Source organism: Schistocerca americana, chromosome X (genome assembly GCF_021461395.2).
Source record: "Schistocerca americana isolate TAMUIC-IGC-003095 chromosome X, iqSchAmer2.1, whole genome shotgun sequence".
NCBI classification, from domain to species: Eukaryota; Metazoa; Arthropoda; class Insecta; order Orthoptera; family Acrididae; genus Schistocerca; species Schistocerca americana.
Genome location: NC_060130.1, coordinates 802,205,707 through 802,224,651, shown reverse-complemented (window position 1 = coordinate 802,224,651; position 18,945 = coordinate 802,205,707). Strand labels below are relative to the sequence as shown.

At 44.4% G+C, this 18,945-nt stretch overlaps 1 protein-coding gene across 1 annotated transcript in view; it reads left to right on the top strand.

The window, feature by feature from the left end:
- LOC124556328 (NACHT and WD repeat domain-containing protein 2) overlaps positions 1 to 18,945 on the top strand; it is a 314,048-nt gene that overhangs the window by 1,085 nt on the left and 294,018 nt on the right. The window contains exons 2-3 of the mRNA XM_047130299.1: positions 11,529 to 11,617; positions 11,882 to 11,998. Coding sequence (XP_046986255.1) covers positions 11,529 to 11,617; positions 11,882 to 11,998 — 206 coding nt within the window. The remainder of the gene's footprint in view (positions 1 to 11,528; positions 11,618 to 11,881; positions 11,999 to 18,945) is intronic.

Below are 18,945 nucleotides of genomic sequence, written 5' to 3'. Positions count from 1 at the left end.
GTTGAAAATGACTAACAAGCTCGTGGTGCCCTCCATCGGCAATGCTGGAATTCAATATGGTGTTGGCCCACCCTTAGCCTTGATGACAGCTTCCACTCGCGCAGTCATACATCCAATCAGGTGCTGGAAGGTTTCTTGGAGAATGGCGGCCCATTCTTCACGGACTGCTGCACTGAGGAGAGGTATCGGTGTCGGTCGGTGAGGCCTGGCACGAAGTCGGCGTTCCAAAACATCCCAAAGGTATTGTATAGGATTCAGGTCCGGACTCTGTACAGACCAGTCCATTACAGGGATGTTATTGTCGTGTAACCACTCCGCCACAGGCCGTGCATTATGAACAGGCACTCGATCGTGGTGATTTCTTTAGTTGATGATATGGTGGGGCATCCAAGGCGCTCCTCATCTTCGTCTTCACAGACTTCTTTGAAACGCTTACACCACTCGTAAACCCTTATGTTATTCATAGCAGACTCATCAAATGCAATAATCAACGTTTCTAAAACTTTACTCGAGCAATTTTTTTACAAAATAAATAATCACCGATACTACTTTAACACATATAAACACTTTGATAGCTGACCACAGACTACTAAGTACCCGATATGGATATCACTGTACAGACACATTTATGACATGTATACCAACAGGACAACGAAAAAATCGTGTGAATCGTACTAATGCAACACGCGAAATTGAAAGATTCTAGTTACTTTTTGACACACCGCGTATTTTCCGTTCGTGAGTGCAGTAATCACTGTATGTGAAAAAGTGAGCAATATGTAATTTCAATTTGTTGATTCTGCTGAAGAAGTGGTAATGTCGCTTTTCCTCTAATATCTTTGAAATTCGATAACTTCATGCTAGCAACATTGCTTTACCTCATAAAAATTTTAAAAATGTGCTACTGCTACGCGAATGCCTTGCAAGCGGTGATGATACATTAAAATATATTTGATTTACTTGGAGTAAGTAATGATGTCGAAGCAGTTCAATAACATCTGAATTGTACTATTATTTTTCAGCCATGTAGCTGAGGTTCTAGTTAAATTGAAAAGAACCTGGAAAGGACAGAAGAGAGAGCACATTAACTTTGAGAAATTGAAAGACAAAGGCAGTTGTGAAAAATTAGAGAACGCATGTTGTGAAATCATGATGCAAGGACACAAAACGGAATGCACAAAAGGAAGATGGGATCGTTTTAAAAATGGGATGAAAAAGGTAGCTAAGGAAACGCTTGGAAGTCAAGGAGAGGAAAAAAGTAAATAAAGAATAGGTAACACCATATATGATAACCAAGATGGATGACAGCAGGAAATGGAAAACTGTAAACAAAGAAGAAGGGAAGGGCAACTACAGGAGGTTAAATAATGAATTAAGAAGGGAGACAGAAAAGCAATGGAGAAATGGCTGACAGAAAAGTGTGACAAAATAGAGCAATTAGAGAAAGAAGGAAAATATGATTTGATGTACAAAGAAGCAATGGATTTGACATTGAGGAAAAAGAGAAACAACAATGGACTAAAGGAAGTAGAGGCAGCAGACGGTAAAATGGTGAGTGAACCCCAAGAAATAATGAGAAGATGGGAAGAATATATAGAATGGCTATACGCTACAGACAGCCCACCAAGTGAACAAGAGCTTGGGATAGAAGAAGCAGATAAAGTTTCAGATGAGGGCAAAGGAAATGCAATACTGACTAGTGAGATTGAAGCATCTATAAAGGAGATGAAAAATGGAAAGGCAATGGAAATTGATGAGATTCCTGCGGAACCGCTGAAGCCATTGGAGAAAGAAGGGAAAATGGAGTTGATTGAATTGTGTAATCAAATGACAGGAAAATGGCCAAAGGGCTTTACAGAAAGTATCTTAATACCTATACAAAAGCAAAGAACAGCAAAAAGTGTGAGGAACATAGAACAGTGAGCCTGATATCGCATGCAGCCGAAGTCTTGGCGAGGACGCTCAACAGAAGGCTATATGGAAAGCTGAATTGCGTAATAGGAGATGAACAATTTGGTTTCACGCAAGGAGTGGGAACTAGAGATGCCATTGGTGTGGTGTCACCGCCAGACACCACACTTGCTAGGTGGTAGCCTTTAAATCGGCCGCGGTCCATTAGTATACGTCGGACCCGCGTGTCGCCACTGTCAGTGATTGCAGACCGAGCGCCACCACACGGCCGGTCTAGTGAGACGTACTAGCACTCGCCCCAGTTGTACAGCCGACTTAGCCAGAGATGGATCACTGACAACTACGCTCTCATTTGCCGAGACGATAGTTAGCATAGCCTTCGGCTACGTCATTTGCTACGACCTAGCAAGGCGCCATAGCATTTGATATTGAGATTATAACATGTACCGTCAAGAGCGATGTACACCAATTGTGGATTAAAGTTAAGTATTATATCAACTACGTACTTTATTTGCTACTATTAATTCCCTTAACGGTTCCAGACCTCGCGCCAGTCTGCGTGAGTTTAAAAGCGTGCTTTTCGGCCTCCTCTAGCAACACAGTGTTGGCTCTCCTGCCAACACTACAATTGGGCTACTAAGTGATAGGGTAGAGGTACATGGAGAAGAAAATGAAGGTAAATGTTGTGTTCATTGATCTTGAGAAGGCTTCTGACTGTGTCAGATGGGACAAACTGATGGAAATCCTAAGGAAACATGGAGTTGACCGGAGGGGTAAATGGCTAATTAGAAATTTATATTTGAACCAGAGAGCAAGAGTAAGACAAAGATCCGAGGAAGAGACTTGCCAAATGTTACAATTGGAGCGTTGCACTGTGTGGTGCGGAGGCCTGGACACTGAGGAAGGAAGATGAAAGAAGATCTGAGGCACTAGAGATGTGAATATGGAGAAGAATGGAAAAAGTGAAATGGGAAGACCGAGTAAGGAATGAAGAAGTATTAAGAAGAGTTGGGGAAGAAAGAAACATTTTGAAAGTCATCAGAATGATAAAACGGAACTGGATTGAACGTTGTTTGCGGAGGGACTGTTTATTGAAGGAAGGAATAGAAGGAACGGTAGAGGGAAAAAGGGGAAGAGGAAGAAGACGATATCAAATGCTGGACAATATCAAAGGAGACAAATATTCAGAAATGAACAGACTGGCTATGGACATACAAAAGTGGAAGAGGCTTAGCCCATGAGAAGACCTGCCGCAAGGCAGAATACCATACTACTATTAGTATGTGAGCTACATATGAATAATGCAAGATGGACAGATGTCTGTGACGGTGGTAATTTACACTACCGAAAATACTTGTTCACCTTTTCCACATTCTTTGTTTAATTTCATGTACCGCATTGTGCGCCTTGTGAATTTTTTGAAGAACACATCATTCAAGATATGTAGCAGTAGTGAGTCCTTTACATAATGTATCGCTACGGAGACGACTGGAAAACTATGCATTTTTGCTTAGGTCACTATTTTAGGCTCCAACAAATGCTGCACGAGCAAAATGTCCAACGAAAATATCTATCAGTTGCACATTAAGCGGAGATTGAAATGGTGGTTCGCCTTATGCATACGTTTGTAATAATACAGTTTCTTTTTCTAATTTAAGGCATATCAGATCTGCATGGATACGTTGTGTTTCATAAATTCACATCTGAAACATCAAGGCCAGTGTTGTGCATAGCGAGAAATAGGTGCATCTACAAACTTCTGAAATACACCATTGTTTGCAAGAATGGTCTTTCGCGCGGTAGAAATATTGAAGCTCGTCAAGCTGTCGAAGGTTTTCTTTTCTTCGATGCATTCCTTGTCGTAATTTATGGCCTCCTGATTGTATTTCCCCTCATTATTATAGTAATCTTTACACTGAGGTGACAACAGTCACAGTGTAGCAATATGCGCTTATGCAGATGGCAGCAGTATCGCGTACACGAGGTATAAAAGGGCAAGGCATTATCGGAGCTGCGATTTGTACTCAGTATCCATGTGAAAAGGTTTCCAACTTCATTACGGCCGCACGACGGAAATTAATACACTTCGAACGCGGAATGGTAGTTGGAACTATACGAATGGGACGCTCCATTTAGGAAATCGTTCGGGAATTTTGTATTCAGAGATCAACAGTGTCAAGAGTGTGCCGAGAATACCAAATTTCTCGCAATGTCTCCCACCACGGACAACACAGTGGCCGACGGCTTTCACTTAACTACCGAGAACAGCGGCGTTTGCGTAGAGCTGTCAATGCTAACAGACAAACGACGCTGCGTGAAATAACCGCAGAAATCAATGTGAGACGCACGGCGAACATATCCGTTAGGACAGTGCGGCGAAATGTGGCGTTAATGGGCTATGGCAGCAGACGACCGACGCGAGTGGCTTTGCTAACAGCACGACATAGCGTGCAGCGCCTCTCTTGGGCTCGTGACCATATCAGTTGGACCCTAGACGATCGGAAAACCCTGGCCTTGTCAGATGAGTCCCGATTTCTGTTGTTAAAAGCTGATGGCAGGGTTCTAGTGTGGCGCAGAGCCCACGAAGACATGGAACCAAGTTGTTAACAAGACATTGTACAAGCTGGTGTGGCTCCATAATGGTATGGGACGTGTTTACATGGAATGGACTGGGTCCTCTGGCCCAAATGAACCGATCATTAACTAGAAATGGTTATGTTCGGCTACTTGGAGACCATTTGCAGCCATTCATGGACTTCATGTTTCCAACCAACGATTGAATTTTTATGGATGACGATGCACCACGTCTCCAGCCCACAATTGTTCGCTATTGGTTTGAAGAAAAGTCTTGACAATTCAAGCGAATGATTTGGCCATCCAAATCGCCCAATATGAATCCCATAGAACATTTACGTGACATAATCGAGAGGTCAGTTCGTGCACAAAATGCTACACCGGCGACACTTTCGCAACTATGGACGGCTATAGTGGCAGCATGGCTCAGTACTTCTGCAGTGAATTTCCAGCGCCTTGTTGAGTCCATGCCATGTCGATGCTGCACTATGCCGGACAATAGGAGGTCCGGCACGATATTAAGAGGTATCCCATAACTTTGTCACCTTAAATGGTCTTAGAGATTAGATGTTCCTCCACTTGCAACGTTCAAAATGGTTCAAATGGCTCTGAGCACTATGGGACTTAACGTTGGAACTTTCACATGTTATCTAATGTCAGTTCTCCGTTCTTTCAAAAAACAGATTGTACGTTCTCACAAATCCAAAACTAATTTATTTTCTGATTAGAATGTCATCACACTATTACATAAATCATATTTGCCTTAAAGAAGCAATTTTCGGTCGGCCTAAATATGGATACAGAAAAGAAATCGGTCACCAAGTACAAGTAAAAAGCAACCTGGACTATTTTAGGGTCTGGAAACGTAATTCAGTAAAGCCTTTGAAGACAGAGCAAATATGTGAGCTTAAAGTCCCACCGACGACGACTTTCTTAAGATGGAGCACAGGCTTAAAAGGGGAGGCGAAGGCGTTGGGATCGCGGATTTACTTCAAACTTTGTACACTTTTAGTAGGCTATTAAAACAACATACTGTGCAAGTAGTAAGGTGACTACTCTGGCAATTCCGAGAAAATCGCAAGAGAAGTTTTACGCGCCTGATGTATCTGTGCGAAGGCGCAGGCATGGAAAACCCAAGTCAAAGTTTGGTAGATAATGATGCGAATGATGTTATTCAGTAATGTAGTAAGCTACAATGTGCCAGACCACAAGAGCAATGTACAACTACTCGTCGGATGTGCTCTCGGCATCACACGATGCAGGATGGTTTTTGTCATTCAGACCCGAAAACATAAATTGAAACGACATCTACTACAGCGAACGAATGCAGTTTTCCGTATTTATAGGGAATATTTAGAGTTTCTAAGGAAAAACACATATCGGCGATATTTTGAAAAATTTCTCTTTCTTCCGATAATATAGATTAAAAAATAAGTTTGAGCCAGAGACGAACCGTCACCTCATACACGTTAAGTTCATGAAGCTCGAATGCAGACCACCTTTTTTTTTATTGTTGTTCCCATTTTGTTCGTTGCATTTATTCGGTGCGGATGTCCCATGACACCCGTTCGAGTTCAGTGCTGAGCCGTTAATTCAGTTTTTTATTAAAATGTGTGTTCAAATGTGTGTGAAATCTTATGGGACTTAACTGCTAAGGTCATCAGTCCCTAAGCGTACACACTATTTAACCTAAATTATCCGAAGGACAAACACACACAGCCATGCCCGAGGCACGATTCGAACCTGCAACCGTAGCCGTCGCGCGGTTCCAGACTGTAGCGCCTAGAACCGCTCGGCCACTCCGGCCGGCGGACGACGAGAAAGTTTCCGATCTAAGGCCGTACAGCCGCGCGGAGAGTGTAAGTCTAGGGACCGATGACCTAAGCAGTTTGGTCCCTTAGGAATTCACTCACACACACACACACACACACACACACACACGCACGCTGTCTAAGGCCGTACAGTCCAGAATCGGTATGTCAATGAGGCAGAAACGCCGTTAATTATTCCACCGGCACACCAGGTTGAACATACCCGTTGGGTATAACACTGTGTCCTGCTGCGTGAAGAAGTTCGTAACTGCCAGTTGCACAGCCTCGTCTGACTGGAATCGTCGACGCTTCAAGGCCTTTTTTAAGGGATCTATACGTGATAATCGCATGAGGAGAGATCAGGACTATAGGGCGGGTACTCGAGTGTCTCCCACTGGAGTTGGAGTAACTTATGCGTACTACATTTGCGGTAAGGAGACGTGCGTTATAATGAAGCAGCAACACGGCACTTGGGGTAGCTTCTAACCCTCCTAGCGGATAATAACTAATGTGAGGGCTTGAAAAACTACAGACTTAAAAGCGCCAACGTAGGTACTTTGCAGAACTGTGAAATATATTTGATGCTCACTTATGATATGTTTCTTCGAGAACGAAAAACTTCTCAGTAGGAAGCAACATGAATTCCTAAAGTTGCAATTGTGTGAAACTGTGTATGCTCTATTCATTTCCAGGATTCAGTACTTTGTAGACAACGGTCCTCAAACTCATTCCAAGTTACTTCACCTTCTGTGTGTCTTTCATGTAGTTAGAGTTTGTCACTTTATAAACGAAATACGTACTTTCAGAAAATCGGTCTCGGTAAGTGACTGCAATAACAACTTCCTTAGCAGGCAGAACTCAAGATGTCGACCTCAAGAAGGAGAAGTCGACAAAAAGTAAAGTAACGACTGGTGTACCTCAGGAAATTTGCTAGGACCGTACAGAAATGACGAAATATGAGGGTAATCCCAAAAGTAAGCTCTCCTATTTTTTATAAGTACATAGACCTGTTTATTTCTGCAATGGTTTAAATCAGTTTACAGCTTGAACATTTATATGTTCTTCGACGTAATCACCATTTCTGTCGATGCGTTTTTGTAGACGCTGCAGCAGTTTTTGTATGCCCATGTTATACCAGCTCGCCGCCATGCTGCGAAGGATGCCGCCACTGGCGTGATTGTTACTTGGTCTCAGGTGTAAAGGTTTCGTCACCCATGACAATTGAGTCCAGAAAATTGTCCTGTTCGGCTGCAAGGCGGTGAAGAAATGGGGGAGAAGCATCAACTCGTTGCCGAATGTGGTCCTCAGTCAGCATGCGTGGCACCCATCTTGCGCACACCTTCCGGTAGTTCAATGTTTCCGTTAAAATTCTGTGAGCGGTGCTTCGGGAAACCTCAGGAACCAACGTGTAGAGATCATCCACGGTGATCTGCCGATCTTCACGCATGCTTTGCTCAACCTTCAATACTGTCTCCTCAGAAACGGCTTACGAAGTCACCGCCTCACTTTTAATAGCGGGCCGACCGGTCCGCTGGAACAGTGAACAGAAAGATGAAAACCCAAACACTCTGATTAAATAAAAGTCGGTACTTATCTTTATTGATGAAGATACAGAAACACAATAGTGAACTCCGTGTCTACAGAGATCTGTCTAGTTCGAGTCGGAGCGGCTAGGTCAGCGTCGGCTGACGACAAACAACAACTCTGCTGCGATGAACACACAACTGACTAGCAAGTACACAATTCGGTGGCGAGTATACAACTGAGCGGCGAATCCAGAACTGTCCTAGCGCTCGCGACTCCAGCGCTTAAGAAGCCAGAAGCCAGCGGTGGCGCGCGCAGACTTGCGGCGATTTCCTGTCTCGCTGGCGCTGCTTATGCGGACGGCGTCCGGACTTTGATGCTGCCAACCTTTTGGCAGCGGGCTCGGGTGGCATTACTGGCTAGGATATAACAATACACTTTCGTCAATTGGCGATGGATTTCAATCGGCGCAGTGCCCTTTGCGTTCAAAAACCGAATAACTGCACGCAATTCGCACTTGGCGGTAACATCTAACGGGAGCTCCATTCTCAACGGCTGCCAAGCCAAGACTGAGCGGCTCAGCGCAGCGTGCGCATGTTTACACACAGCGCGTGAAGCTCTCTTCATAACAGTATGACCAACTGCCACACAAACAGAGTTCTGTACTTATAAAAAATAGGAGACCTTACTTTTGGAATTACCCTCGTACATATCACAGAAAAACTCAGTCACGATGGCCAGATGGTGGTTTGCACCCCTTTGCTTCTGAATGCGAATCCATTACCTTAGCCACTACGCTGCCTCGTTTGGCTATTTGGGATAGCGCGTTTGGAGGCATTTACAAATTTCAGTTGTAGATACTCCTTCCAAGTCAGCACTGTCAGTTGACCGAATCTATTCTGCCACAGCAACAACATGCAGTGTCCCTCCCAGTCTAAAGTAAAAGTGTATGCAGCATAGCGCTGACGAAGTCAACGTATTTCCGGGAGAAGAAATCTTTTCCAGCGCAAACTGATGTTTCAGCTATTCTTGCATTTTACACTGAGGAGACAAAAGTCACGGGATACCTCGTAATATCGTGTCAGATCTCCTTTTGCCCGGCATACTGCAGCAACTCAACGTGGCATGGACTCAACAAGTCCTTGAAAGTCCCCTGAAGAAATAATGAGCCATGTTGCCACTTTAGCCGTCCATAGTTGCGAAAGCGGCGCCGGTGAAGCATTATGTGCACCAACTGACGTCTCGATTATGTCCCATAAATGTATGTCGGACGATCTGGGTGGCCAAATCATTCGCTTGAATTGTCCAGATTTTTCTTCAAACCAATCGCGAACAGCTGTGGCTCGATAACCCAGCGAATCGTTGTTTGGCAAGATGAAGAGCCTGAATGGCTGCAAATGGTCTCCAAGTAGCCGAACATAACCATTTCTAGTAAATGATCGGTTCAGTTGGGCCACATGACGCAGTCCATTCCATGCAGACACACCCCACACCATTATGGAGCCACCACCAACTTGCCTAGTGCCTTGTTGCCAACATGGTTCCATGGCTTCGGTGGGGGAGGGGTCTGCGCCACACTCGAACCCTACCATCAGCTTGTACCAAATGAAATCGGGACTCACCAGACGAGTCGTCTATGGTCCAACTGATAAGGTCACGAACCGAAGAGAGGCGCTGCAGCCGATGTCGTGCTGTTAGCAAAGGCACTCGCGTCGATCGTCTGCTGCCATAGCCCATTAACGCCAACTTTCGCCGCATTGTACTAACGGAGACGTACGTCGTACGTCCTACACTGATTTCCACGGTTATTTCACGCAGTGTTGTTTGTCTGTCAGCACTGACAGCTCTACGCACAAGCCACTGTTCTCAGTAGTTGAGTGAAGGCCATCACCCACTGTGTTGTCTGTGGTGAGAAGCAATGCCTGAAATTTAGTATCCTCGGCACACTCTTGACTCTGTGGATTTCGGAATATTAAATACCCTAACTATTTCCGACAGACTTCAAGAAGAATATAATAATTCCAATCCCAAAGAAAGCAGGTGTTGACAGATGTGAAAATTACCGAACTATCAGTTTAATAAGTCACAGCTGCAAAATACTAACGCGAATTCTTTACAGACGAATGGAAAAACTGGTAGAAGCGGACCTCGGGGAAGATCAGTTTGGATTCCGTAGAAATGTTGGAACACGTGAGGCAATACTAACCTTACGACTTATCTTAGAAGAAAGGTTAAGAAAAGGCAAACCTACATTTCTAGCATTTGTAGACTTAGAGAAAGCTTTTGACAACGTTAACTGGAATACTCTCTTTCAAATTCTGAAGGTGGCAGGGGTAATATACAGGGAGCGAAAGGCTATTTACAATTTGTACAGAAACCAGATGGCAGTTATAAGAGTCGAGGGGCATGAAAGGGAAGCAGTGGTTGGGAAAGGAGTGAGACAGGGTTGTAGCCTCTCCCCGATGTTATTCAATCTGTATATTGAGCAAGCAGTAAAGGAAACAAAATAAAAATTCGGAGTAGGTATTAAAATTCATGGAGAAGAAGTAAAATCTTTGAGGTTCGCCGATGACATTGTAATCCTGTCAGAGACAGCAAAGGACTTGGAAGAGCAGTTGAACGGAATGGACAGTGTCTTGAAAGGAGGATATAAGATGAACATCAACAAAAGCAAAACGAGGATAATGGAATGTAGTCAAATTAAATCGGGTGATGCTGAGGGGATTAGATTAGGAAATGAGACACTTAAAGTAGTAAAGAAGTTTTGCTATTTGGGGAGTAAAATAACTGATGATGGTCGAAGTAGAGAGGATATAAAATGTAGACTGGCAATGGCAAGGAAATCGTTTCTGAAGAAGAGAAATTTGTTAACATCGAGTATAGATTTAAGTGTCTGGAAGTCGTTTCTGAAAGTATTTGTATGGAGTGTAGCCATGTATGGAAGTGAAACATGGACGATAACCAGTTTGGACAAGAAGAGAATAGAAGCTTTCGAAATGTGGTGCTACAGAAGAATGCTGAAGATAAGGTGGGTAGATCACGTAACTAATGAGGAGGTATTGAATAGGATTGGGGAGAAGAGAAGTTTGTGGCACAACTTGACTAGAAGAAGGGATCGGTTGGTAGGACATGTTTTGAGGCATCAAGGGATCACAAATTTAGCATTGGAGGGCAGCGTGGAGGGTAAAAATCGTAGAGGGAGACCAAGAGATCAATACACTAAGCAGATTCAGAAGGATGTAGGTTGCAGTAGGTACTGGGAGATGAAGAAGCTTGCACAGGATAGAGTAGCATGGAGAGCTGCATCAAACCAGTCTCAGGACTGAAGACCACAACAACAACAACTATTTCCGAACTGGAACGTCCCATGCATCTAGCTCCAATTACGATTCCGCATACGAAGTCTGTTAATTCCCGTTGCGCGGCCGTAATCACGCCGGACACCATTTCACATGGATCACCTGAGTACAAATGCCAGCGCGCTGCCCTTTTATACCTTGTGTTTGCGATACTTCCGCCTTCTGTACATGTGCATGTCACTATCCCATGGCATTTGTCACCTCTTTGTTCGTTACAATTTATAGGATATTTCTGTAACATTAACGTCGCTTTATTTATTTATTTATTGATTTAGTAGGATTTCAATAGTTTTTATTTTCAGATACTTAAGATAAATAAAGACACTAAGAACGTTCTTTCCTCTTACAGATACAACTATGGAGCGAAACACTCTTATGGCTCAGTGTTATCCGCGACTGAAAGACTATTGTCGAGAGAAACACGGACTGGAATTTCAGGTAACAAAGCAATCATATCAGAAAATATAGTATTTCAACTTTCTCATGGAACAAATTTTAGAAAAAGTGATTTGTCGAAGTTGTCACCAATAGTATAAAGAACGATTTCCTGTTACAGTGAAATTTCTTTCTACTTGTTAAATATCGTGCAGCTACTAAAACTGAGTAGTTTGGCTCAAAAAATGAAAGTTAATGCTTTCTACAAGAAAGCATTGCGTAATGAGTTTGATAATTTACTTGCTCGTGTAAATCTTGTTACTACAGGTGGTAGACATGCGATGGGGAGTCCGAGACGAAGCTACCGACGATCACATGACAACCGAGTTGTGCATGAAAGAGATTGAAAACTGCCAGAGACTTTCCATGGGTCCAAATTTTGTGGTAAGATTTCATTTTCCGAATAACTCAGATACATAGTACTTTGACGAAAGTGTTACAGCAGATCTTTTGAAACTGTCGAATGGATTTTACTATGTTAAAGGTTTTGTGTATAATAATCGGTGAAATTGTCTTTTCTACACCTTTAAATCCTACTCACATCCGTACCTTCGTTTACTATTTTCTCAATTCACCGTTGAAGCCCTTAAAACAAATATGCGTTCTTTCACTGAGGATGACGGCCCAAATCCGTCTCAAGCTATGCAGATTTAAATTTTCCGTGATTTCCGTAAATCACTACAAGCAAATTCCAGGAAGATTCTTTGAAGGGGCATGGTCAGTTTTCTTCTCCATCCTTGAAATAGTCCGAGCTTGTGAGTAGTGGGGCAGTGTATGTTCTGGACGAAAACGCTGTCGCAGCATCCAGCAGTACTTTTTTATTTGCAGTGTCATATTACAGCTGAGAGGATTACACATCTTGTATTTCGCTGACAGCAGCATCAGCACTTCCTTAGAGAGGAGAGAGAGGGGAGGGGAGCGCACCCATCCCCATGACACCCAAAATTTTGTCAACTATGTTTACTTTACTGACTAGGTGGCTACACTGTAGAATTGTGGATAATTCTTTCTTTGAACCACAAGCAGTGCCCACTGACACCAACAGATGGCTCCACTGTTAAAAATGCAACAGAATGGTTAATTAATTATTTTCAATATCTAAGATGTTGAAACATTCCAAAAGTCTGCAAAATATGGTGACAATGCAAAAGTGCGATGTTTACACCAGTTCTGTTGAGGCACATGCATGAAAAAACACTGTACAACTCAAATCAATTAATGCGATGTCACAATATTGCGAAAATACAACTGAAGTGCAAAACAAAATGAAAGTTAATTTTCACATATACACATATTCACTAAATTAGTGCTCCATTCTGCGTAGTTCTAAATGGTTCAAATGGCTCTGAGCACTATGGGACTTAACTACTGAGGTCATCAGTCCCCTAGAACTTAAAACTATTTAAACCTAACTAACCTAAGGACATCACACACATCCATGCCCGATGCAGGATTCGAACCTGCGACCGTAGCAGTCGCGCGGCTCCAGACTCTAACGCCTAGAACCGGTCGGCCTCTCTGGCCGGCTGCGTAGGTCTAGGTCCAGCTTCTATAGATAAATAGGGTGTCCCACAGAACTCTGCCATCTCATGTAATACCGACATGCAACAAAACGTAAAAATTCAATTGGCCAGGCATATTTCAGCGACTCACATATTAGGCAGGAATGCATCACCATTTTAAACACAAAGCCAAGTTTGTTTCTTAAATGGCACGTGTATTTTTTTTTCTAGAGAAATGAAAACTTGAGGTACAGTTAGTGATGGCAGACTTGGTTACACTGTTCTAAACCTCATTCATTCTGAAATATCAGACTTTAATGGGAATATCGCCGCGATTTCTGCTGTAATGCGCGGGGCAAGAGGTGCCTGCACCATCCTGTGGTGTGCTGTCAGGGGCTCACATGATGGGCAGGAATGCAAACTCCATAAAACTAAACACATATAACTTTCAGCATAATGTTATGTTTATTTAAATGACACATGTTTGTTTTTTGCTACAGAACTGAAATGTGGAGGTTCATTGATGATACGACGTGATTTCAGTGCCCTAAACACAATTAGGCTTATTAGTGGCATATAGCCTACAGAAACTTCATGTTCGGACATGACATCCAGCACAGAAAACGCACTCACAACTAACCACATCCGATGAACCTGCATCACTCAAGATGTGTTCGAAGTTCCCACCGTTTGTATCAGTACACTTGTGTAGATGGTGAACAAGTGAGTGTTACACGGACTGCAGTGTTTCCACAGATATTGCCGCACACACAGCAGTAATACTTTGTTGCATATCCTCTGGCGTCGTTGATGGTTCGTGGTACACACACTCTTTCAATGTACCCAAGAGACTGAAATCTAACGGCGTCAAGTCGGGTTACAGGATGGCCAGCTCACAGGATCTCCTCGTCCTATCCACCTATTTGGAAACAATGTATCCACAACTTCTCTGGAAACACGTGTATAGTGTGAGGGGCATCCATCATGCTGGAACCACATTGACAGTCGCGTTTCCAAGCCCCTGTCCTCAAGGAGAAAGGGTAGAGTGTTTTCAGAAATGATGCATCTCACTATTCAGTTAATGTTTTCTCATAAAAATAGGGACCTACAACACGAGTACCAATGATGCCGGACCGGACATTGACAGCCCATTGAGCATGATGAGCAACAACGTGAAACCAATGGGTATTTTGCATGGACTAGTAGTGTATGTTCTGTAGACTCACATGGCCATGATTTGTGAACAAAGCTTCATCCATAAACAACATATCACATACGAAGTCAGGATTACCTTGCAATGGCTGAAGTGCAAAACGACAAAATTCAGTGTGGACTTCAAAGACATTCCTGCACAGTTCTTGGCGGTGTGAGATACGATACGGATGAAACGTATGCCCATGTAAAATTCTCGACACACTACTTCAGCTTATTCCAGAACCACGTGCAGTCTGTCGTACACTCACCTCAGGACTGTGCACTACAGCAGGCAGGGCAGCAATTTCGTTGTCATTGTTAGTGTGTTTGTACGTTGATGATCTCTGGTGCCCAGCTGCCTGTTTCCATGAGACTGGTGCAGATGCTGGAAATGGTATGATGCGAAGGAGTAGCGTTCAACCTAAGTTGCTACACATGTGTCTGCACTTGTGTGAAATTCGCCGCAAATTACCATAGAGTAAATATCTCTGGAGTGAGCATTCACATGCGCAGAACAGATTTTGTGTTGTCAACATACATTGCCGGCCTGGTCACGTGTTCTCGGGACGTCGTGTGTTTGTCCGTATGTTTAGAATGTCACTACATCCCTAGTACAGACAGATTCTTTTCGTAAGTGTCGTGGATTTTATATATATATATATATATATATATATATATATATATATATATATATATATATATATATATACTCCTGGAAATTGAAATAAGAACACCGTGAATTCATTGTCCCAGGAAGGGGAAACTTTATTGACACATTCCTGGGGTCAGATACATCACATGATCACACTGACAGAACCACAGGCACATAGACACAGGCAACAGAGCATGCACAATGTCGGCACTAGTACAGTGTATATCCACCTTTCGCAGCAATGCAGGCTGCTATTTTCCCATGGAGACGATCGTAGAGATGCTGGATGTAGTCCTGTGGAACGGCTTGCCATGCCATTTCCACCTGGCGCCTCAGTTGGACCAGCGTTCATGCTGGACGTGCAGACCGCGTGAGACGACGCTTCATCCAGTCCCAAACATGCTCAATGGGGGACAGATCCGGAGATCTTGCTGGCCAGGGTAGTTGACTTACACCTTCTAGAGCACGTTGGGTGGCACGGGATACATGCGGACGTGCATTGTCCTGTTGGAACAGCAAGTTCCCTTTGCCGGTCTAGGAATGGTAGAACGATGGGTTCGATGACGGTTTGGATGTACCATGCACTATTCAGTGTCCCCTCGACGATCACCAGTGGTGTATGGCCAGTGTAGGAGATCGCTCCCCACACCATGATGCCGGGTGTTGGCCCTGTGTGCCTCGGTCGTATGCAGTCCTGATTGTGGCGCTCACCTGCACGGCGCCAAACACGCATACGACCATCATTGGCACCAAGGCAGAAGCGACTCTCATCGCTGAAGACGACACGTCTCCATTCGTCCCTCCATTCACGCCTGTCGCGACACCACTGGAGGCGGGCTGCACGATGTTGGGGCGTGAGCGGAAGACGGCCTAACGGTGTGTGGGACCGTAGCCCAGCTTCATGGAGACGGTTGCGAATGGTCCTCGCCGATACCCCAGAAGCAACAGTGTCCCTAATTTGCTGGGAAGTGGCGGTGCGGTCCCCTACGGCACTGCGTAGGATCCAACGGTCTTGGCGTGCATCCGTGCGTCGCTGCGGTCCGGTCCCAGGTCGACGGGCACGTGCACCTTCAGCGATGAGAGTCGCTTCTGTCTTGGTGCCAATGATGGTCGTATGCGTGTTTGGCGCCGTGCAGGTGAGCGCCACAATCAGGACTGCATACGACCGAGGCACACAGGGCCAACACCCGGCATCATGGTGTGGGGAGCGATCTCCTACACTGGCCATACACCACTGGTGATCGTCGAGGGGACACTGAATAGTGCACGGTACATCCAAACCGTCATCGAACCCATCGTTCTACCATTCCTAGACCGGCAAGGGAACTTGCTGTTCCAACAGGACAATGCACGTCCGCATGTATCCCGTGCCACCCAACGTGCTCTAGAAGGTGTAAGTCAACTACCCTGGCCAGCAAGATCTCCGGATCTGTCCCCCATTGAGCATGTTTGGGACTGGATGAAGCGTCGTCTCACGTGGTCTGCACGTCCAGCACGAACGCTGGTCCAACTGAGGCGCCAGGTGGAAATGGCATGGCAAGCCGTTCCACAGGACTACATCCAGCATCTCTACGATCGTCTCCATGAGAGAATAGCAGCCTGCATTGCTGCGAAAGGTGGATATACACTGTACTAGTGCCGACATTGTGCATGCTCTGTTGCCTGTGTCTATGTGCCTGTGGTTCTGTCAGTGTGATCATGTGATGTATCTGACCCCAGGAATGTGTCAATAAAGTTTCCCCTTCCTGGGACAATGAATTCACGGTGTTCTTATTTCAATTTCCAGGAGTGTATATATATATATATATATATATATATATATATATATATATATATATATATATACACTCCTGGAAATGGAAAAAAGAACACATTGACACCGGTGTGTCAGACCCACCATACTTGCTCCGGACACTGCGAGAGGGCTGTACAAGCAATGATCACACGCACGGCACAGCGGACACACCAGGAACCGAGGTGTTGGCCGTCGAATGGCGCTAGCTGCGCAGCATTTGTGCACCGCCGCCGTCAGTGTCAGCCAGTTTGCCGTGGCATACGGAGCTCCATCGCAGTCTTTAACAATGGTAGCATGCCGCTACAGCGTGGACGTGAACCGTATGTGCAGTTGACGGACTTTGAGCGAGGGCGTATAGTGGGCATGCGGGTGGCCGGGTGGACGTACCGCCGAATTGCTCAACACGTGGGGCGTGAGGTCTCCACAGTATATCGATGTTGTCGCCAGTGGTTGGCGGAAGGTGCACGTGCCCGTCGACCTGGGACCGGACCGCAGCAACGCACGGATGCACGCCAAGACCGTAGGATCCTACTGGGACTGGATGAAGCGTCGTCTCACGCGGTCTGCACGTCCAGCACGAACGCTGGTCCAACTGAGGCGCCAGGTGGAAATGGCATGGCAAGCCGTTCCACAGGACTACATCCAGCATCTCTACGATCGTCTCCATGTGAGAATAGCAGCCTGCATTGCTGTGAAAGGTGGATATACACTGTACTAGTGCCGACATTGTGCATGCTCTGTTGCCTGTGTCTATGTGCCTGTGGTTCTGTCAGTGTGATCATGTGATGTATCTGACCCCAGGAATGTGTCAATAAAGTTTTCCCTTCCTGGGACAATGAATTCACGGTGTTCTTATTTCAATTTCCAGGAGTGTATATTGCGCAGACATTTTAACAGTATCCATTTGATACCGGGAATAAACCAGCTACGTAACTTTTAAGGGCAAGTGATATTACATCCTGTTTCTTTGCGATAGGTGTCACAGTTCAGATGGTCTCGATTTTTGATAGCTTTCGGTGTGATACGGCACTTTATAGCATTACAGAGCCTGACGTACATTTTTGCAGTGATAGTCTTGCAAAACGACTTGACAGTACGCTACTACTTTTGCAAGTGTCCGAAAAACACGGAATTTGCCACACATTAGCCATTATATCCCTGCTAATTCGTCCTTTTTTTCTGTTATTTCTGCGTATTTATTTTCTCGTTTTTGCTACCTAAGGCGCAATTTTTCTTACTGGTGACACTTTGAAGTATTTATTTAACGCATTTTACGTATTTGCTCCCAGTTTATTAAATAAATAGTAGACCGAGTAATCTATATACATAATCGATAAGTCACTGATAAATGCATGGAGGATAGTATTTGCTGAAACAACTAACCATTTCCTTCCTGTTCCACTAGCAAATTTACGAGAGGAATCGATTGTTTGTAAGCTTTCGTACGAGCCGTAATATCTATTATATAGTCATAAAATCGTAGAAAAATAGGTCTACAGAATCAAGCCTTAATTATAATGCGTCTCGAAATTTTTAAACATATACAGTTTTTCTTACTAATATGATAACTATAATTAGAGCTACATGGTATGTACCCATGAAAAGTTACTATCCTTCCATGTATTTTTCTTTGCATCCGTAGCAACAACAGTAATTCACCATCGCTATTACAATATCAACAAACGGTGAAAGACAACAAAAACTCTTGATATTATAGACTTCAAACGCTGCAGAAAGCACACACGCACAGCGAAGTCCCGAAAACACGTGACAATCCTGGTTTAATGTTGACAACATGCGCAGAACGCAATGCTCGCTCCAGAGATATTTACTCTATGTAAATTACTATAATATATAGTTCTTCTCCATTACTGAAGACCGGCATATCGACGAAGAGACAGCAAATGCCACAAGCCACACCAAAACAAGGAAAGCACTGTCTGAAACGCACGTGAAAAGTGTCAAGTGTTCAAATGTGTGCGAATTCCTGAGGGACCAAACTGCTGAGGTCATCAGTCCCTAGACTTACAGACTACTTAAACTAAATAAATAAATGTCGTGTGACTAGGGCCCCCGTCGGGTAGACCGTTCGCCGGGTGCAAGTCTTTCGATTTGACGCCACTTCGGCGACTTGCGCGCCGATGGGGATGAAATGATGATGATTAGGACAACACAACACCCAGTCCCT